This window comes from Melospiza melodia, chromosome Z (assembly GCF_035770615.1).
Source record: "Melospiza melodia melodia isolate bMelMel2 chromosome Z, bMelMel2.pri, whole genome shotgun sequence".
NCBI lineage: Eukaryota > Metazoa > Chordata > Aves > Passeriformes > Passerellidae > Melospiza > Melospiza melodia.
This window is the reverse complement of record NC_086226.1, coordinates 52,547,581-52,570,412: the sequence shown is the minus strand read 5'-3', so window position 1 is coordinate 52,570,412 and position 22,832 is coordinate 52,547,581. Positions and strand designations below refer to the sequence as shown.

The window sequence follows — 22,832 nt, the reverse complement described above, 5'->3', positions numbered from 1 at the left end:
CTGAGAGTGACCTCAAAATTACATCAGCCAGCTCCCTCAGCACTTGTGAACGCACCCCATTACGGCCTACGAATGGCTGTTTGTCCAGTTTAAGTATTCTCTAATCTGATCCTCTTCCATCAGGATAGATATTATCTGTAGACCTGCCTCAAACTAGAAAACAAAACTATAAAACAGGTATTTTATTCCACACACAGAATGCTATGATTTACACCAGCACTATTAGTAATTTCGTATAATTACTAGGTATAGCAATACATATATTGCAGAACAAATTCATTCTCAAAGATACTGACAGACAATACTAAATAACACAACAGTATTCAGATACTTCAAAAGAGGAAGAGAAATTTCTTTGGGAAAAAAAAAGAGTACTCTTCCCAAGCAACACAGTAAGCTACTCCTCTGGCTGCAACTGTTATAACTGATAATTTTAAGTCTTCTGCCTGCCACTACTATATTTTAAGAGATGCAGTAGTGAGATATAGAGATAGTAGAAAAGATATTACTAGAGATAAAGAGATATGGAGATCCTGCTGAAATCCTTACAGCAACTAGTAACAAGCAGATATGCAGTATATCGGGAATTTGCTGGTATAGACCAAGTTCCACATTATATGGAATATCTTACTACATATACATTAGTATGTCTATAGTTACTATGTAAGGAAACTCCTGAATTACTCCGCTGCTCATTAGTAAAAGACTTAGTAATACCTTTTAGCCAAAGGTCCTCTCCTAGACAGTCCGCAAAGGCACTTGCTCCTCTATCTCCAACAAGCATGTTGCAGTTCAAAGTAATCCGCCTCAAACCTGTCATATATTCAAGGTCAGGTCTCCTGTAACGTAGGCTGTCAGCCCAAGCTTGACCATGTCTTCTTATTGCCTGGTGCTTTGCAAACAAAGAAGCTGTTAACAAGTGAAATGGCAAAGCCATAATTGAGGACAGGACGACAAGTTACCTTTTTCTGTAAACCATGTTCAATGGCTTGAATGTTGGTATAAGAAATATATGCCGGTATAAGTATTCCTGAGTTCAAGAAACATAACTAATTTTTAAACCTTACTGTTAAGTCATAATTGTTGTGACTACCCAGTTTGCAACGCAAATTATTAAACTTGGCTACAAATTATTTTATCACCTTCTTTTGACAGACACTTTCAAGGCACATTGAATAGGAAATAAATACATACTATGAAAATTTTGTGCTTCCACAGAAATCACAATTAACACTAATTAAAACACAGTACCAGGCAGAAATCTCCTGATCATTTAATCAGCAGCTTCTGAATTGTAAACTTGATTATTCTTACTCAGAATACTTGAGACATTTTTCAAAATTATTGACAATGAAAGAAACACCCTGAAAACAGGTGTCAGATGTTTACAGGCCTAGTCCTTATTTAAAGAAAATACTTTATTATTTATGGTTTTTTCTAATAAATAGCAAATTTAAATTCCACACCAGTAAACTAAACTACTTTTGTCATACAAATTCACACCTTTCATAAGAACATACACTTAATTTTGGTATTCACACAAGCTCCTCATGAAGTGCTTTAAAAAATTTTGGACTTTAAAGCAGAAGTAAAAAATTAAATTTATTAAGTTCTTACAAACACTCTATTCTAAGAAAGTTCATTAAATTACCTTTAATAAATTTGCTATATGTTCTGCCCCTCGCCACGTGAGGCTACATGCTGTGAAATTAAGAAATCTGATAGTAGCTGTATTCTTTATACTCTGACAGATTGCTGAAGAAAACAAAAGCACACACGTTATCTACACACAGCATTTCCACATTATCAGAATATGCTTTTTCATTGCCTATTAAGAGACAGCTTTAAGAGCCAAAAGCTTTGACAAAGAACTAGTGTTGAAATACAGACTATATTTTCAATACAATTAATGTGTTCTAAATTCATACATTTCTAGTGCAAATGTTCAGCAAAGAATACCCGAACAAGTTAGAAAATATTTGATTTCAATTTACTTATAGAAGCTTAAGCAAATCAGGAAAGGGTAAAGAAATACAAATGCTGTTTTAGATAAAAGTATAAACATCACTATAAAGTAGTATATATATTTACTAGCCTGAAGTGAAGAAATTCAAGTCTTTAAATGCTACTGAGTTATGCAGAATAAAGTAAAGATTGTTCTTATAATCTCCATAGACAAATTTAAAACAGGAACGGAAATACTGAAAATTTTGCACACCTATTTGGAAACTTAAAAGAGAAAAGTATATTTACAGGTTTTGATTCTGAACTTACTTTCCAACCCTCCATCTCCAATTGGACAGTGGGCTAAAGAGACATTTTCCAGAGATGAAGCTGTGGCCAAGCCCTGAAGAATAAAACAAACAATGTTGTTACCTGGTTGAAAAGAAGAAAGAAAGAAAAAAAAAAAGACCAAACCACTCATCCTCTGCTCCTTACAAAAAACTCTAGGGGATTCAAACAAAGGTCAAAACCAGCAAACATTCACCTTCAGTTTAAGTGTGTTCATTTCTTTAGCCTGCAGAGGAAGCTTGCCTGTGGGCAACCAGCAGCAACCCCCCCCCAGAAGTCAGTCATGTGCAAACTGGAGCTTTCCAGTAACACATCTGAGGATCAATTTCTATCTCCTTGGTGTCCCACAACTTCCCTTCTACCACATACATGCACAGTGGTTTCAGTCATAAGTCTATGACGTACACCTCAAGCACATGGCAGAGATGTTGCTAAGATCTTTCTAGTAAGCCTTGTGTTTCTGAGACATTCAGTTAAGACCAGGTCATGCTGAAAGTCTCAGCAGAATCATTCTTTATGTATGTGTAAAGACTACATAACATATCTTTGCATGTATTGTCTGCAACAAATACATGCAAAGATTAGTTGCTACTATTCTCTGTTCTGGGCAATTTGTATATTTTGTACTATATGTACTATGTATTTGTACATACTATTATATTCCCACCTTTGTTAAAAGTGCCAGGTCTCTTTCCCTCAGAAGCAAACCCTGCAGTTCTAAATGTTTTAGTACATCTGATATACTGAGACAGCCTTTCACAGCTTTGCATAGTTGGCCAGTCAAGTCTTTTGGCAGAGTTGCTGGAATTCTCCTTCTAAAGTAAGTTTTGTATCTTTCAACACCTAGTGAAAAATAAAAACCATACATCAGTAAAATCCAGTCTGTATTGGCTTAAAAGCAATTATAATCATACCTTCCTTGGTTTTTTGTACTTTCTTAAATTATAGCAATTCCTTAGGCATAAGAATTCCTCCCTCCATATATTCAATCATGCAGATGTTTTATGCAACAATTTTTAACATGCATACATCAACATACTTATCTTTTATACAGACCTGATTCTTCAAGACCATGTTGATGTAAACTTCTTATTTTAATAGAAGCCAAAGTCTTATTACGCCTGAGAGCATCCAGAAGTGGTGCCCAATCAGTAGCTTTGATGTGATCCACAATGAGATCAATAGCATCACGAGTCACGTTAGCCTTCACAGCTTTCAGAGGGAGAGAGCCTTGAAGTTCACAAAGATGTTCATAATGTGAGAAGAAATCCAGCATGCACTGTCTTCTTAATTTGACTGACTCAATCATTTCTTTTATGCACTAAATTTCTCTCTAAAATAAGAAAGAGGAAAAAAGCCATAACTTTTCTTTTCAATACATAACCATCTTGCATCACAGTGCCAATTCAACACGCATAATTAAAACATGAAAATGTTCCTGGATATTCTCCAGCATTTACTAATCTTTAGTGTGTAGCTAAAAACCTTATGTCTTATGATGCTTACTACCTGTGCAAGTAAAGTTGCATGAGTAAAGGGCTAGGGGAAAAAATCCCAAACACCAAAAAACAACTCATCTGTATTTTTATTCTCCTCACTCTAACAGGTATAACAAGAACACAAAAGCCCAGATCTTTAAGCAGGGACTTCTGTAGAGATCTTGCTTTCATCTTAAGATTTAACTTTGTAGCATCAAGGTCTGCCCAAAAGCCTTGGACACTCCCTGACCCACCATCAAGGGAAACATACAGAGCCAGTTGTGAACTTCTCTGCTACTTCAGTTAAGTCTAAATTATCATCATACATAATAAAATTTGATTTCCTAAATATCTTTGCTATTGCATACCAGATATACATATCCCAGTAAAATTCACTAAGCACTTTTCAGGCATAAGGTTTTGTTACACTTTAGTACCCACAGAGAATAACACTACCAATTTCCAAACAGAATCTCTAAATACTGCTATGACATAGCTATTAAGAGTTAGGTAATTCTACTGTCTCAATAGGGACACTTGTCAGTATATTTAGAAGATACATTTATTTATTTATTTATTTATTTATTTATTCTCAGGACAACATTAAGTATTCCACATAGGATATCACACATTGCAAACTTTTTTTCTTATTTGTCACAGACTAGAAAGCTTTAACCAATCTTCTCAAATATTCTGTATGTTAAATTAAGACAAGTTATACTGGACACGTGAGGACAGCCATTTGTAAAAGCATAGTTCAGAAAAATAATATATTATTAGCATCTAAATGACTGGAAATATAGTAATATATTAATTCTAATAACACAGTTCCTCCACACACTTTTACCTTTTTTTAGCTCTGATTTACTAGCATTTAATGACCACACTGTGGCCATAGGAACAGAAATTACTGAATTATAATCTTACACTTTGGGTTCGGAAAATGACCTCAGGTTTAAGGCACCAATGGCTTCTGGTAATGTATAAATGTGCAAAATATTAGCCTTTTTTCTCCAGAGCTTAAGCAATATTCTCTTCATGGAGGCTTTCACTGCAACATCTTAACATCCCACCTCTAACTGAAGAAAGGAGCTCCTGGCCCTACCGCTGAAGTTTAACCCGTAGGAAGAGACAAAAAGAACAAACTAATCAGACCCAAAAGCTTTCCAAAAGGAAAACTATATAAATTTGAACTCTTCTGCACTGAAGGTGCAACCAACCTGATACCACCTTTGACCTGAGTGGTTCTGAGAATGTATACAGACCATACTTATCTACTCAATACGGATCCAAGAAATCACACTAGCTGGCCACAAATTACGAGAAATATACAGCACACAGTAAAACTGAAAAATCCAGCTCCATGCTAGGAGTTTTCTGGAACCTGTGAGTTTGTAGCGATTAAAATAACCAGCTGGCTAAATGTCTACAGGGCGGCCAAACGGCACCCAGGAGCACTGCCAGCAGCAGCCACGGCCAATGCCGACCTGCGCAGCACACGGGGAGGCCGAGCCGCGCTCACCCTGGGCGGGCGCGCCTTGCCAAGCGCGGCCTGGGGCCCTGCCGGGGCCCGGCACCCGTCACTGGACGTGGTGCACAACTGCGTTTAAGGATGTAACGCAGCACCCAGCGACAGACAGCTACGGTTAGCACCGGGGTAATAATAGCGGGGCTTTTATGCTACACCGACTCAAGACCGACACCGATTCAGGGAATCACTTCAGACCGCACACCACTGAACGGGCATCAACAGAGGGCTGGGCTGTCCGCCACCACCTCGAGGGCTCTTGGCAGAGGCGGCCTGGAACAGACATCAGCAGGGTCGCTCCCGCGCCCACAACGGCCCCGCCACCCCCGGCCCTGACGGCCCCATCTTCCCGGAACCGACTACGGCTCGCTCCGCGGGCACCCCGCTCCGCCTCCGCCCGCCGTTACCGCTGTTAGGCGCCGCTAACCGGCGCTGCGCACCGTTACCCGCTGTCACCCGGCGCTGCGCACCGCTACCCGCCGTCACCCGCCACTGCGCACCGCTACCCGCCGTCACCGGGCACTGCGCACCGCTACCCGTTGTCACCTGGCAGCGAGCGCCGTTCCCGCACCCCGCGCCTGGGCCCGGCGCCGTTGGAGCGGCCGCCGCGTGGCGCGCGAGCCTGGCCCCAGATTGGCCGCCGCCGCGCCGCCCTCCCACCCGCGTTCAAAATGGCCGCGCCCGGCCGTCGGGACGGCGGGGGTGTTACATAGCAACAGTACCGCGCAAGAGAGTACCGCTTCCCTTTCCTGAAGAAAAACAAACAGAAACAAAGGCAGAAAAAAAAACCCTAACAAAAAAAAAAAAAAAAAAAAAAAAAAAAAAAAAAAAAAAAAAAAAAAAAAAAAAAAAACCAAAAAACCACAACCCAAAACCCCCCCAAAAAACCCAAGAAACAAAACCAAACACAAACAAAAAAAACCCGCCTAAACCCCAAACTCATAAGACAAACCAAAAGCCAACGACGCAGTGCTAGAAGAAAGCAGGCACTGCTTCAGCTTTCCGTCAGCAAAGCACGCGATGTAGGAGCTCCACAGGTAGGGAAACGTTTTGATATACAGCAGTAGCCACAGCCAGGCGGCCTGAGCCGTCCAACAGGGTAACAAACTCGTATTTCACAGCCGTGTTTGCCATTAGGTTGCTAGGTTACACAGAGTTTTCATTAGCATTCAGTACAGTGCATTATACGGTGTGACATTTAGGGCAGAATAACTCAAAATGGAGTCCAGGTGCTGCTCCTAGGACTTGCAGTTCATTCACAGATAGGGACACCAGCTAATTAGGAAAAATTTTTACTGTAGGTTGATGACTAAGAGCAATTTGGTTATTTAAAAAATTATGCTTGTAATCCGCTCGTAGGCAGCGGGATTTAAACTCTTAAGGTGAGCAAGCTCCAGAGAGCTTTCCACAGAAACTAGACAGGCTGCTAGGACATTCAGAGGACACTGTGTTTACGCAGATGGAATTATTCGCTGTCTCTGACTGACATCAGAAGCAACTGAAGCACCTTAATAGCTATCAAGTGTACCAGAACAAGACTTATTTCAGTAAGGCTGACATCACCATCTGTACAAATGTTTCACTGTGACATTTGAGGAATTCAATGTAAAAGACAACAAACATAGGACCATTATCAGTGAAATGGCAAAACCAATGTTTCCATAACTGTATGACAAAATATTCCCTGTGCTTGCCATAAATCTTGGTGTCACAGACTAAACTCAAGCAAAATTAAATTAATATATTTTCAAGAATCTTTACTTTTAAAGGTTTATTGTTCATGCTACTTAGTTACACAGATATCTCCAAAACTGCAATTCAAATTCTTGCTGAGAAACTGCTTCAAGTTGCTCCCTACGACCCTTGGTTTTCTTTAAAAAATACTGTTAAGTGTCCATTTCCTCAGCATTTGATTCAGTCCTTTAGATTTGTTTTCTATTTGCAACTCTATTTTTTTTTTTTGTTTGATTTAGGTTTGGGTGGGGCTTTTGGGGCGATTAGTTTTTTTTGGTTGGTTGGTTGGTTTTGGTTTTGTTAGCTTGGGGGTGGGGGGGGTGGTTTTGTTTGGGGTGTTTTTTTTTTTTGTTTGTTTGTTTGGATTGGGTTGGGGGCTTTTTGCTACACAGAATTTTGGTATACATGACACAGAGCTTTTGGTACACCTTCCAAAAGGGAGGATTATCAGAAGTGTTCTGTGTATATCAATCATTGAGTAGGCCCTAAACACAGGCTTTGTGTGGTACTTGTGATGATGTCTCCTTCTGCATTCCGGTCTCCCACGTGTGGGCCTTGCAGCAAGCCCACAGACTTGTTGCAGAACACACCTAGTGCAGGTAGCTTGAAGTCCTGCACTGGCTGCAGGTTGTGCCCTGGCTGGTGGGAAACAGCTGCAGCCCCAAACAACAAGCTTTGGAGGCACACTGACCTCCTGCCTAACAAAGGGCACAGTCCTGGAATGCCAGCCATCACCCAGAGCCTCTGCAGGGCACAGTGAACAGGGAGAAGAGCCCATATACCACATAATTTTTACTGTTGTTTTATGTTTTCTCTTTGGTTAGAGATCTCATTTATTTTGGAATATATCATATGTACTGCATTTGCAACTATAATCACTACTTTCTTTTGTAGTCAAAGGTAGTTCCCTTTGCTGTTTTAGAGCTTCAAAAGCATAAAGTAATTTGGTGAGATACCAGATGTCTCTGGAGAGAACAGTCCCAAACAGACCCAATTCTGTCACTTTGGCAAATGATGTCTTCTTCGCCAGTCATCATTTTGCTGAATTTAAGTGATTTTTGTTCTCACTATTTTCTTCCTGTATCCTTCTAGGCCATATGCTATTGCAAATTTTTTTTGTTAATGTATAATTTAATTTTTTCATCTGATTCAACAGTACAAGCATTTCTCAGTCTCAGACCATAACCAATGTTATCTTTCTTGGAGACATCTGGAGACAAAAAGGGGCTGTGCACTCTACCCTGTTAGTGGGTGGGCAGCAGATGTTTTCTCTTGACTTTATGAGGATGTCTGGAAGGTATCCTACTTGATTGGTGTTCTTCCACATTATCACTTACTGCCTAGTAAGGATGTGTTAAAGGAACCACTTCACATTGTCCTTTCTCTTTTTTTTTAACTCTCCTATCTAGCCTTTTAAAGTCTGCTTCCAAGCTGGCTTTAAATAGCTGTCTGATTCCAAAACAAAATAACTAAAAATTATTTTCCTCTGTTCTGCAGAATGCCAGTGGGGTTGAATGCTAAGAGCAAAAAAGGAAAAAAACAAAATTTTCAGAAATATTTGACAAATTTAAAAAGCTGCTGACAGGGCAGCTCTGTATAGCTTTTGTCCAGAAGCCTGAGTGGGTCCTTTGTTCCTAGGTGGCAAGGTTCATCAAGCAAAGCTGTATTGGAAGAGCCCATAAATCTGCTTAAAGCATGGAGGAAATAGTTATTTCATTCTGGCATTATTAGATAGCTTTATCATATTTTATTGGAAGCTCATAGTTGCATAAGTGCCCAGTGCTCCTTATTATTTGCATTATATCATAACAGGACTTGACCCTTCAACACACACTGAATGTGACAAACTGGCAGAATTTCAATGTCTACTTCAGGGCAACCTAAAAGCACATCAAGTTAAAAAGAAAAGTCATTGTTTTCACACCAAGGGATCCAAAAAGGTATGAAACTCGGTTTGAAGACAGAACTTTTTCTGGTAATCCTCAATTGTACAAAACCTCTTGCAACATGGACTGGGCACTGGAAATTGAAACAATGGTAAGAAAATATGCTTCAAAAGAGGAAACTTGGCCAAGATGGAAGTAGAAAATACTTTATGGACCAAGGAGGGAGAAAGTGCTGAATATTCCTTGTCTTAGAAATCTTGGGTTGGACAAGATTTGGGGCATAGACATAGATTCAGTTCTTGTCTCCCTGCAGAATCTGATGATTACCTCCATTCCATGTATTAGCACTCCTTTTTGTAGCCTTGGAAGCTCCACATCCATGTAACAATGACAGAAATGCAAAGCAGGACTTGTTCAGTGGAAATAGATTTTTTTTGTATTTATCTACCACCGGCTTGGTTTGTGTTCTCAAAAGATTGTTGTTTCTTTCACTGTCAGATATGTACAGAAAACCTTTGCTCTCCTTTTGTCTCTTCTTGTTATTCACTATCTCCCTTTTTCCTACTTTAAATTTATTTTCTCTTTTTGAAAATTGCTGTTTAACTATATCAACAATGTAGATACAAAAGTCGTTGAAAAGAAATGATTACTCCTTCAAAAGTTGCACTGAAAATTATCTAGACGAATTCTGAAAGTCATAACTGCAACAAGATGCAACACTGAAAAACTCACCTAGAAATGCAATTCCCTAAAGTTAGGAGATGGGTAAATACTGAGTATGGAGGATATAGAAAGGCAGCATGAACAAAAATAACAACATTATGGACCATTGCAATAATATATATTCAATAAGATATCATACATACAATATATATCATTGTATAGAGAAGAAAATATATAACATGTATAATTATGTACAATTGTGCACATAAGCATATAAATTAAATATGTAATATAACATATGTGAAAGAACATCTTTTTTTCCTTCTGAAGTTAAGCTGAAAGGTCTTATGTGCAGGAAAAGAACACACTTTTAGCTAACTGTCCTTGATCCTAAATTTTCTCCTATATTGGGAACAATTTCAGCAGTTTCATTGCACAAAGTTTGTCATTTACTTCTGATTCACTACACAGATCTGCACAGTCTCAACTGCCAGAGTAAGTAACAGCAACAGTAGTAATTACTATACACTAATTTTGAAATATATACTAACTTTCAGAAACAATGCTGAGAAAAGATAGAAAACATGGGTTTTCATTAAGGTAGCTGTCAGATATTATAAAATCATAGTATGGTCTAGGTTGGAAGGTACCTTAAACATCATCTAGTTCTAGCCCCCCTGCCTAGGGACATCTTTTACTAGATTTGCTTGCTCAGAGCTCCATCCAGCCTAGCCTTGAAAACTTCCACAGGGATGGGGCATTTGCAACATGTCTGGGCAACATGTTCCAGTGCTTCACCACCCTCAGTAAAGGATTTTTTACTAATATCCAATCTAAACCTGCTCTCTTTCAGTCTAAAGCCATCCCCCCTTGTCCTGTCAGTACATGCTCTTGTAAATAGTTTCTCTCCATCTTTCTTGTAGGCTCCCTTCAGGTACTGGAAGGCTGTGATTAAGTCACCCCAAAGCCTTCTCTTCTTCAGGATGAACAGTCACAATTCTCTCAGCCTTTCCTCACAGGAGAGGTGCTCCATCCCTCTGATCAACCTGGTGGCCTCTCCTGGACTCTCTCCAATAGGTCCATGTCTTTCCTGTGCTGGGACCCCAGAGCTGGATGCAGGTTCCAGGTGGGCTCTCAGCAGAGCAGAGCAGAGGGGCAGAATCCCCTCCCTCCCCTGCTGCCCACGCTGCTTTGGATGCAGCCCAGGACATGTTTGGCTCTCTGGGCTGGGAGTGCCCATGGCTGGGTCGTGTCTAACTTCCCATCCACCAGCAACCCCAAGTCCTTCTCCCCAGGGCTGGTCTCCATCTGTTGATCCCACAACCTGTGCTGCAACCAGGGGCTGCTCCAAAACAGGTGCAGAGCCTTGCACTTGGTCTTGTTAAATCTCATGGGATTGCTATGGGTCCAATTCTCAAGCTTGTCCAGGTCCTTCTGGATGGCATCTTCAGATGTAGCAACAGCACCCCTCACCTTGGTGTCATCAGCAAATTTGCTGAGGAAACACTCAATCCCTTTGTCTATGTCATTAATGAAGATCTTAAATAACGCTGCCCCAATAAGGACTGGTGAGGGACACCACTTGTAACACAGAACTCTGAGCCATTGAGCACTACCCTTTGGATGTGACCATCCAAGCCTAAAAGGCTGCCCTCAGGGACAAAGATGCGGAATAGAGCTGTCAAATCATTAAGGAATTAATCTATAGAGCACAAAAACTATCAATCCCCAGGAGTAAAAAATGATGCAAGGAAGGCAGGAGACTGGCATGGTTGAGCAGGAAACTGCTGGTCAAAGTAAAGGAAATGCAGACAGTAGAAACAAGAATAGGTGACCTTGGAAGCATATAGAGATAAAATTCAGTTGTGTAGGGATGGAGTGAGGAAGGCCAAGGCAAAGCTGGAACTGAACCTATCAAGGGATGAAAAGAATAACAAGAGGTCTCCTACAGATATATTAAGCAAAACACAAAGGCCAGAGACCCTGATAAACAATGCTGGAAAACTAGTATCAAGGGATGAGGAGAAGACTGAAGTAATCAACAGTATTTTTCTTTCAGTCTTCAATGACAACCTCTCTTCTCACGTCTCTCAAGTGGATGTACAGCAGGATAAGGACTGAGGGAGCAAAGTCCCTCCCACTGTAAATAAAGATCAGGTTTGTGACCATCTGAGGAACCTGAATGTATATAAATCCATGGAACCTGATGAGATACATTCCAGAGTTCTGAGCAATTTCACTGAGGTAGTTGCCAAGTCATTCTCCATGCTGTTTGAAAAGTCATGACTATCATGTGAGGTCCCAGGGGACTGGAAAAGGGGAAACATTGTGCCCATCTTTATAAAGGGCAGAAACAAGAACCCTGGTAACTATCACCCTGTCAGCCCCTCCTCTGTGCCTGGGAAGATCCTGGAACAGATCCTCCTGGAAGCTGCACTAAGGCACAGGGAGAACAGGGAGATGACTCGAGACACACAGCATGACTTCATCATCAAAGACAAGTCTTCCTGACAAAGCTAGTGGTATATGATGGAGTCGTTACATCAGTGGACAGGGGAAAGGCTACAGGTGCCATTTATCTGGACTTCTGTTAAGCTTTTGACACAGTCCTGCCAACATCCTTCTCTCTAAATGGGAGAGAGATGTATTTGGTGACTGGACTGTTAAAAGGATAAGTGGTTGGATGGTCACATCCAGAGGGTAGTGGTCAACAGCTCTATCAAGAGATAGATATACCAATAACTTATATAAAGAAATATGTTTTTTATCTGCTGGTTAAATGTATGTAACAACATACTCAATCACATAGAATAAAATAGGTATATATAAAAATATATACTTTCAAATAGAATTTTAAAGGAGGAATATTGTCTGTCCTCATTCAAGATTTGTTACATTAACAAATAAGATTACGTTGCAAGGGGATTCTAAAGCCTGAAGAACACCAAGTTTTTGAAGTAAAACATCTCCCAGGCACTTTAAAGAAGCAAGACACCCAGAGAGCTACTGTAATTGGCACTGCTGCTGAACAGCCAGGTATCCCCTCTGAATGCTGTGGTCTTTGACCAGAAGAAGACCAACCAAAGGCAACTATCAGCACAGGCAGAAAATGTTCTAATATGACTTCCATTGCCAGACCTGGAGTTGCCAGAGCTATGCTGGGTACAATTGGACCAAGTCAGGAAATTGAGTTCATTAATTAACTATTTAGTGCATAATTACAATAATACTTTTAGTTCTCCTGTTCACCATTCCATCATTACTAGTTTAATTACTTTCGAAATTTTACTCAATATATATTTGTCATGGTTTAGGAATGGTATTCCCCTATTTAGTGTTCTCACTGAAGCAGTCAAAACCATGCACTGCTCACTCACTACCCTTCTCCTCCACCTCCCTGTGTGAGAGAACCCTGCTGGAGAGAATTGGAGGTTCAAAGGGTAAAGATCACTGGCTGAGATAAGTACCATTTACTGGAAACAGCAAATGAAACAGGAAAACAAACAATAACAGCAACAATATTAATAATAGTGTATGAGAGACAAACCATTCAAACATGATTGCTCACCACACAACAATTCCCCACTACCACCAAGCCACCCAAAACAGAAGGGCCCCTTCCCTTCCATCTGAAAAAATTATCTGCGGTGGTACAGAATAATTTTCATGCCCTAGCCATGCTTCCTCTTGGCATGAAGGACTTGGGGGTGCTGGTGAATGAGGAGCTGGACATGACCCAGCAATGCACACTTGCACCCAGAGCACGCAGCCATGTCCACCCCTTCCAACCAAAACCATTTTATGATTTGCAAAAATTAACCCTGTCCTGGCCAGAACCAGGACAATATTGAATTCTTATTTTCTGCTAACAGCACATGCCTGTGCAACTTTAAATGACCTTGCTCTGACTCAGAATTTTTTTCATACTTTCTGAGATTTCCTGTCAGGGTAATCCATTGACCATTTTAGACTTCTAGACACAACATTCCATCAAAAAGAGAAGTAAAAGATCATTAAATTGAGCTGGTCCTTCTGATTTCTTCTTGCAAAGCAGCTGCTCGACCACATGACTGTTTCAGTCACCCAGTCTCTGAGTTTTCCCTAAGTCCACAAGATACTTCTTGCCATGGAAAAAACTGCAATGGAAATTGTACCTGCAGCCCACAGGTTCATTTAGATTTAGAACAAATAGGATGCATTCTGACCTATTTTCAGCACCCTTTTGGTGACTGTCAGCATTCAATGGCATTTTCAGCAGCTAAAGCACAACTGGCTGATAATCAATGACAATTCCTAGAACTCCCTTTTGAGCTTTAAGTTTGAGTTAAGCATTATAAAAGCATCTAATCATGTCTTAGTGTATTTTGCATTCTGAGTAAAATAATTTTTTGGTGCCAAATTTTCCTATGCTTCCTCAGTCAAAAATAATAAGCTCCCATGAACACCTATTTTGTTGAAAGAAATACCTCTTCTGTGGTAGTCTTCATCTTTGGCCTATACTTTATGAAAAACCATTTGTTTGAGTTCAGTGGTAGTGGTTTTTCAGAAAGAAGAAAAAGACAAAATGACAACAAAAATGGTTTTTAATATGGAATCACTTTTCTTCATATAGTACATATAATAACAAATTTTCTGGTTATTAGCTCTCTTCCAGGGAAGATTTACCTTCTTTTTATTTACAGAGGATTTTAATACTGTGCTGGATGCTGTTCTAGAGGTCATACAATATTCATCTAACATGTCTTAACTATTAAAAGAGCCTGAAATAACACTGTTTTGGTAAGATGAGGCAGTTGGGATGAAGTAAAAAAACTATAGCAAAATTTTAATATTACTGTTTAAAAGCTTTGGAGGAGTGAAGTTTTTCAGAAGTAAGAGCTGGCATTATTCTATAGAATCCAAACTAAAAACTGAACAAAAATTAGATAAGGAGACTTTGTCTATTACAGTAAGAAAACTCACTTGATTTACTAAAGGTTCTGCACTACTGCTTGAACTTTCTCAAGATGATAGTCATATAGAAGACTGGAAGACTGGGAATTTAGAAATTAACCAAAATGTATATATGGTTGATAGCATTTAGAAAACAACAAGAAAAACATCCAATTTTCCCAGAAAAGTAATATTTTTTTCAAAATTGTAGGCAAGGAAAAACCCATTTTCACAGTAGTGATATATTAAATTACCAAAATATTTGTCCAGCTCAGAAAAAAAAGTACTCTGGCACCCAGCCAATCTTAGGGTCATTGTTTGAAAAGTGTTAAAGGACAAAATCCAGCATCACATTCAGTTCACGTGGAGGTAGGAGGAGACATAGAATGAAGAAGTGAGAGTATAGATATAGAAGACTAGGAGTATAGAAATATAGGAGTAGGAGTAAATAGAATAAAGTGTCCTTGTTTTAAGCTGGTATTTATTTGATGGTCCTTAAGAATTGCCTAAACAAGTAAGGGGTTTTTTTTTCCCTTGGATTTCACTGCCAATAATATCACAATCTGGAAGTAGATTGTTCTTTTCTCACTCATTTTCCCCCCTGTTCTGCTCAACGTTAATTCATGGCCTTTTCTCCCTGCTTTCAGCTTATTCAGCTTGAACACCCAATTTCAGTTTTCGCTAGAGAAGTCATACGTAAATCTTTGTACCAGCAGAGAAAAATATCAAAGAGGAATCCAGTCCAGTGCAATCCCTAGTACAAACAGAAGCTGGGCAGAGAATGGATCAAGGTTAGCCCTGTCATGAAGGACTTGGGGGTGCTGGTGAACGAGGAGCTGGACATGACCCAGCAATGCGCACTTGCAGCACACAGCAGGCAGCCATGTCCATCCCTTCCAATCCAAACCATTTTATGATTCTGTAATTCTAGGAATGGCATTTCTGTGTGTTCTCCATGTGTTAACTGCTGAATATAAATCCACTGTATGAAAGACCTTTCGGTGTATTTTATGTAATGTTATTAATAGATCAGTTTCTTTACATTATTGAGCACCAATATGTTGTAAATTCAGATCTCCAGCTTGCTAGGAGAACCAACACAACACTGCAGATATAAACTATACTGACATTGTTTCTGATGCAGTTTAAAGTTTAATGACATGGCGATGCTGGAATTTTTAGTCATTATTTAAATTATTTAGTTGTTGGATATAGTGCCAGCTCATTTGACGCTACCACATTAAAAGTCTAACAAAGGCTCAAGTTTTAGTCCACTTGGCACCCATGCTGTACATGTTGTATTGACCTTGACTAACTGCTGGACACCCACCCTACCCAGGTGCTCTTTCACTACTCTTACACACAACAAGGGAAGATAAAATAAGATAGAAAAGCTCATAGGCTGAGATAAAGACAGAGTTACAGCTTACTGATTATTATCATAGGTAAAAAAGACTCATCTTGAGAAAGATTAATTTTCTTGGTGGTAAAACTCAAAGACACTTACCTACCCCTTTTCTTCCCAGCTTCAACTTCAGTCCTTCATCCCCAGCTCCCCTTCTTCCTCCCACATCAAGTTGCGTGAGGCAACACCAGTGCCTGTGTTTGGGAAAATGTAAGTCGTACAGGATTCTCAGTCTTTGCAGTTTCTGAAAAGTAAGAACAATTTCAAAAATATAGTTTCTAATTGGCCATTGTTCTGATTCTGGCCAAGACAGGATTAAATTTTGTGGTAGCTAGGAGGAGCATGGCTAGGACAAAAAGGTTATTCTCTATGACCTGATATCATTGACAGGGCAGGGTAAAGGGACTCTCTTCTGGCAAGATGGGGTTTCTTCCAGTTGAGAAAATGTAGCAGAAGCCACCTTGTGTTAATTGTCATGGGGTCTGCAGTGAGCATTTTTGCATGTGAATCACTCTGTTTTGTACACTTCTATTATTAATATTGTTGCAGTGACTGTTCTCTTATCTCATTGCTGTAAATTGTTCTTAACCCATGATCTTTGCCTTTTGTGCCTCCAGTTGGATGAAAGGAAAAGGGAGAAGCATATGTTTTTCTTTTTTTTAGTGGGAATACTAAACGGGGGAATACCACCTCTATGCCAGAACTGCCATATATCTTTAAAGATAACTTAATATCTGTATAACAGAGGCAAATGGATATCTGCTGGAACAGCATCACCAGGGACAGTATAGAGCAATTGGTAGCGAAAGTCAATACTGCCCACTCTATTACTAGCCAGGTCAGAGGAGCAAAGCAAATTTAGAAATAGAGTGAATGAAACATATAAAAATTAATGCAGTAGCAGGCTGATTTGTTATATAAAATCTTTTTGGACAATGAGTTACATACAATTGCCATCACGGTTGTAAAAGATCAAGTTACCCCAAAAAGTACAAGAGAATATACTGCACTGAGTAGTAAACAGAATCTATATTATTTTCTCAAGCGATGGTTTCATTAATTGAAAAAAAAAAGAAAAAAACAAAAGAGTGAGAGAAAGCTAGAACTGGGAAGATGCATGTAGAGATGTGCAAGTATGCAATCCTGAGAAAACTGGGAAAGAGCAGTAAGGCAGGAATGAATCAAAGCACCTGAAAAGTGGTTTGAATGCAATGGCTCTTGTCTCAAGTTGGTAGATAGCAACATGAAATCATTCCACTGTCACAACATGACATCATTGTGAAGACTACACTGATGCTGTCTGACCCAAGATCAAATGTTCTCCTCTGACTTGTTTCAAAAACTCCAAAAGAAGGCATACTTGTTTGGAACCATATTCCCTTAAAAATCTTCCATCATATTTCAGTCTTTCTTTGCAGGTAGGTTTTCTTTCTAAATTTAGCTTTAAAGTTAATGAAACAAATTGACAGACTAGCAATCAGTTTTGTGGAAAATCAGTAGCTTCAATATGGAGGATGATGCATTTTTTTCAGGGAGGTAATAATAACTGTTAAACTTTTTTATTTTTTTCTCATGTCTGGTAATAAGAGATTCTTTTTTTTACTCAAATTGGTCAAAGCTATTATCCATATTGATGATGCTACTGTAATTTACTGTATAGAGAAAATGCCTTTCTGTACTACCAAAATAGGAATGCAAGCACTGAACAAAGTCAGTGCACTCAACTCTGTTCACACATTCTCCTGACCAGCAGAAAGATGTTGATTTGGGGTTTTAGACCATATTGGGTAGCTAATATTGAGTAGCTAATATCGGGTAGCTAATTCTATTGATCAAAGTAACTGTCTAGGTTCCAAGAAAACAAATACAAATTAAAAGCTGTGATAAAATACCTTGGAAAAGGATTCTAAAGAAGACAGGGACCTGGGGCACAGAGTCTGTTGAATTCATGTGCCCCCTACATGGTGAATAAATAGCCCACGAGCAGACACATTAAGCTGGAACATCAAAAAAGTCCCTGACCAGTCAAGCAGCTAGATACTAGATTCTACTTCCAGCAGTGGAACCAAAAATGGTTTCCTGTAAATTTGAGCTCCACATATTTATGAAGGTGGTTATACTGAATTCCAAAAAGGATTGCACAAAGCTTAGTAATTTGCTTTGGGAGTGGAAAGTGTGTGTTCAAATCCCAGGTCAGAGTCTTCAGCTAGTAGCTCTTTTCTCAGCGTTTTTTTTTTTTTTCTTTTTATAAGTAAAAACATGGGATGTGTATCTTCCAATAAAGGCATGCACATAGCCTATGACTCCGTGTTAGATTTTATATTAAAGCATTGGCATTTCCTGGCAAGCAGGGGAATGCCTGTTATCACGAAATAATTACTTTGACTCTGTACAGAAATCTGACTGATCCAAAAATTAGGAGGAGGGGCGTGGCCTCACTTTGTCAGCCTAGAAAGTGAATTAATAACAGAATTATCAAAACTTCGGTCTCAGAGAAGATGCATACAAACCTGGAGAAGGCTGTTTTACAATGGTTTCAAGAGTAAAGACAAAGGATAAGAAGGAGGAGCCTCTTGCTAGCCCGGTCCGTGTTGGTAAGCTCGCCACGACTGACATGGATCTGGCGGCTCCGCTCTGCGCGGGGAGGGGGGAGCAGCATCTACCCTTGCCGCCCCCATTGTCCCCTACACTGGTGGGGTGGGCAGGAGAGCTGCCACCGCCGTCTGTGCCCGCCGCGGCTCTGGTGACAGCAGCGGAGACAGCGGCAGGGGCGCCACAGCCCCCGAACGGCCCGGCCGGAGAGCGGCAGCGCCGCGGGAGCAGGCCCCTGCCGGCCCTCAGCCCCGGTGACACCCCGCGGAACCGCCTGCGCTGGAAGTCAGCGCGGTGCTTCCCACACAGATAGCTAGCTCCTCGGAAAATGAAACCGAGGGCAAAGCTGCTGCAGCCACTAGTAAGAAGGAAAAGGGGGAAAGCAGCCCAAGAGGCCATGGAAACACCCGACCCAGTAGCAAAACATATCAGATCTAAAAAGGAGGAGTCAGAAAGGGAAGAGTCTGCCATACAAGCACCGTTTGGCTGAGCTGTTGGGAATCAAAGGGTGATTTTAATAAAAACACTGTTTTCTCTGGTAAAACTGCAACAGTGGAAAGCCTCAGTTGGACGATAAAGAGACAATCCAGAGAAGGTAGCTAATCTTGTTAATAGGGCTATTAAGACACAAAACCCAGATTGGAGTGATCTGAATGTAATGCTAGACACATTATTAGATGAAACAGAAAAATAGATGGTTGATAAGGCTGTTATATCTGCTACAGAGACTCTAATTACAGCTGGAAATCTTCAACGGCCAGTTAACAATATTTTTTCCTTTAACTGACCAAGGGTGGGACCCTTATGTGGCAGAACAAATGGCAAAGTTAAAATGTTATCAGAATTGGATATTACTTGGCCTAAAATATGCCATTCCTAAAGCAGTGACTTGGTTGAAATTATATGAAGGCACAAAAAACAAACAAACAAAACCAAAACAAAACAACCAAAAAAAAAAAAAAAAAAAACAAAAAACAAAACAGACCAGAAATAAAACCCCTACAGACTTCTTGAGCAGGCTTAAAGAGGCTGCATGAAAACACACAAATCTGGACCTCAAGGCACCTGCAGAGCAAACCCACCTGGCTTATTTGTTTATAGGCCAATCTGCAGATGGCATAAAGAATAAGCTGTCAAAGATGGGTGAGATGCATGACATAGGTAAATTGTTGAATACAGCCTGAAAGATACATCAAAATAGAGATTCAACAGACAGGAATAGATGCCAGCAGAATAGAAGGGGTGATCAGGGAAAGTCATCTAATGTGTTGAAAAGGAGTACTCCTCTAGACAAAGGGTACCCCCAGTACCTGAATTAGCTGTGAATGGGAACTGATGCAGACTGAAGGGACTGTCCCGCCCAGCACAATCTTTTGTTATAGTTAAGCTGGGGAAAGAGGATGCTGAATTTTGGTAAATATAGGGGAACATATTCTGTGTTAAATACTTTAAAAGGGAAACTGAGTCAAGATACTTTAAATGTGATTAGTGCCACAGGTCCTCCACAGGGTCAGTGAAACAAGGCCTTTCTTCTGACCTTTAAAATTTAAGTTAGGAAACTGGGTGGCTGACCAATTCCTCTATAAGCCAAACACCTCAAAGCCATTAATAGGTAGGGATTTACTGTAGAAATTAGAAGCAGAAATCACATTTTCCAAAGAAGGTGGGAGTGAAAGTTATAATTCCTAAAACTAAATTTGTCAAAGCAACTATTTTCTTACAGGAGAATTATGGCAAAATTCCCAAATCCCAAAATTCCCATCTTCATCTTTAAAGAAGTTGAAGATGCTGTCATTCTAATAGTGTGGGCCAATAATTTTCCTGGGACATGCAAAAGAGCTGAGCCTGTATTACACTCAAATTAGGGTCTACAATGGCAAGGCAGAAACAGCACCCTTTGAAGTTAGAAGGCCATAGGGGATTAGAATCTATAACTAAGAAGTTCATTAAACTTGGGTTATTAGTGGAATATGAATCCAGATACAACATGTCCATTCTTCCAGTAAAGAAGGCTGATGGTAAGAGTTATTGATTAGTGCAGGATTTAAGAGAAATTAACAAAATAACAGAAGATATATACCCAGTTGTAGCAAACTCCTACATTCTTTTGACCATGCTGACAGATGATTTAAGGGTGGTTCATTGTTTAGATCTCAAGGATGCCTTTCCCTGTATTCCTGTGCATAAGAATAGCCGAGAACTCTTTGCTTTTGAGCGAGACAATCCTGAGACAGGGAGGAAAACCCAGCTCACTTAGATGGTTCTACCCCAGGGTTTCAAAAACAGCCCAACAATATTTGGAAACCAGCTCGCAAAGGAACTGGAGGACTGGACAAGACAGGAACCAGGAGGAGTTATTCTTTAATATGTTGATGATATCTGAATTGGAGCTAGAACACAAGGTGACTGCATCCAACTCAGTGTAAGTCTTTTGAACTTTCTGGAACTAAGTGAGTATAGAGTCTTGCAAGAGAAGGCACAGGTTGCCAGGGAAACAGTAGTCTACTTGGGGCTAGAAATATTCCATGGACATCAACAATTCAGCAGAGAACAAAAAGAAGACACTTCCAGAGCTCCACACTATGAGAGAGATGCAAGCCTTCCTGGTAATGGTAGATTGGTTCTGCTTATTGATACCAAATTATGTACTACTGGTAAAACCTCTGAATGGACCCCTTAAGGCAGCTGAAAAGGGAACCATCATGTGGACAGAGAACACAAAGGCTGCATTTAAGCAGCTGAAACGTTCCTTGATGTCAGCCCCAGCTCTGGGGCTGCCAGAATTAAGTAAGTCTTTTTGAATTCTTCACATATGAGTGACTGAATATTGCTCTGACGATACTGGTGCAACACCTTGGAGATCAACAAAAGGCTGTGGCCTACTTTTCAAAACAGCTAGACAAGGTTAGTCAGGAGTGGCCTGGGTGTTTGAAAGGTGTGGCAGCTACTGTCATCCTCATACAAGAAGCCCACAAAGCCACCCTTGGGCACAAATTCAAGTATGTGTCCCACACAGTGATCACTGTACTGGAACATAAGGGAGGACACTGCCTATCTCCTAGCAGAATGCTTAAGTATCACTCAGTGTTGTTGGAATGGGATGATGTTACCCTAAATACGACATCTGTTGTAAATCCTGCAATGTTTTGTTATCTACATTAATTTACATCATGCCTGAGCATGACTGTTCACAGATAATAGAAGAGGCTTATTCCAGCAGACCAGACCTGAAGGACGTGCCTCTGGAGAATCCAGACTGGGAACTGCATACAGAATGGAAGTAGCTTCATGAGAAATGGTAAGCAAATGAGAGCTACACAGTAACAATCATGGATAAGGTGACTGAAGATCTGATTTAACTTCTTACACTGATAAGAGCTCTAGAACTCAGGGAAAGAAGGTGAATATATGGACTGATTCCAAAACATGTCTTTAATGTTGTCTATGCCCATGGACCCCTTTGAAAGGAGAGAGGGCTATAACTCCTCAAGGTAATGAAATTAAGTGTGAATTAAGAGTATTTGGAAGCCTTCAAAGGTAGCTATTATGCATTGCAGAGGTCATCAAAAAAGGAAAACAAGTCCCCAAATGGGAAATTGCTTTGCTGATGAAACTCTGACTCAGGGTTGGCCCAACAATTTGTATGGGACTTTAGTCCAAAATGTATCCAAAGCTCTTAATAAGAACAATTACTGGATTTATACTCAATTGCTGCCTTTCAATGAGAGTAGTAACTGGCCACTGATTGGTGTTTTAATGGAAGCAAACTGTACCAAAAGGTGGTAACAAGTCAGTAAGACTCTTCTGCCTCCTATACCCCTGAGCAGTCTAATAGATCACAGGAACGATACAGTTCCTTGTACAGTTAAAAACGACACAGGAAAGACCATTCTCCCTTCATACTGCCATAAGACTAGATTCATGGAAAAAATAAGCCCAAGAACTGTGAGGAAAAATGGAATTGACATCACAGAGACTAGTTCTACCACTTAGGACAGAGTGGTATTGGATATGTGACAATAAGGCCTGGAAAATCCTGCCCAGAGATAAAGCTCAGGTTTGTGCCCTTGGGCTGTAAATCCAAATGTAACAATATCTGATCTATTTGAAAATCCAGATGGGAGGAGGAAAAGATTTGTTAGTCCCCACATTGAATGTCATTGAATGTCTCCATGGTATAATCAGAACTCTCATTCCCTCTTTGAGAATAGTCAAGCTGGAGAGGGCAGTTATAAACATCTCAGCCATTACTGAATATATTTAATGGCAGACTCTAGATGCAATTTCAGTCTTACAGGAAGAAATCCATGGTATGTCTCGTG

General features: G+C 40.1%; 1 protein-coding gene across 9 annotated transcripts in view; it reads right to left on the bottom strand.

The window, feature by feature from the left end:
• The window catches only part of CEP78 (centrosomal protein 78), a 51,120-nt gene that overhangs the window by 18,778 nt on the left and 9,510 nt on the right, over positions 1-22,832 (bottom strand). For 3 of the 9 annotated variants that reach the window (XM_063179940.1, XM_063179946.1, XM_063179947.1), the window contains 6 exons: positions 16,021-16,162; positions 3,349-3,625; positions 2,960-3,135; positions 2,275-2,347; positions 1,652-1,755; positions 718-892 (listed from right to left, as the gene is read on the bottom strand). In XM_063179940.1, coding sequence (XP_063036010.1) covers positions 718-892; positions 1,652-1,755; positions 2,275-2,347; positions 2,960-3,135; positions 3,349-3,601 — 781 coding nt within the window. In that variant the 5' untranslated portion in view covers positions 3,602-3,625; positions 16,021-16,162. Of the gene's footprint in view, positions 1-717; positions 893-1,651; positions 1,756-2,274; positions 2,348-2,959; positions 3,136-3,348; positions 3,626-5,738; positions 5,931-6,250; positions 6,388-16,020; positions 16,163-22,832 lie in introns of those variants that run through there. The other 6 variants (XM_063179942.1, XM_063179944.1, XM_063179941.1 and 3 more) reach the window with 6 other exon arrangements.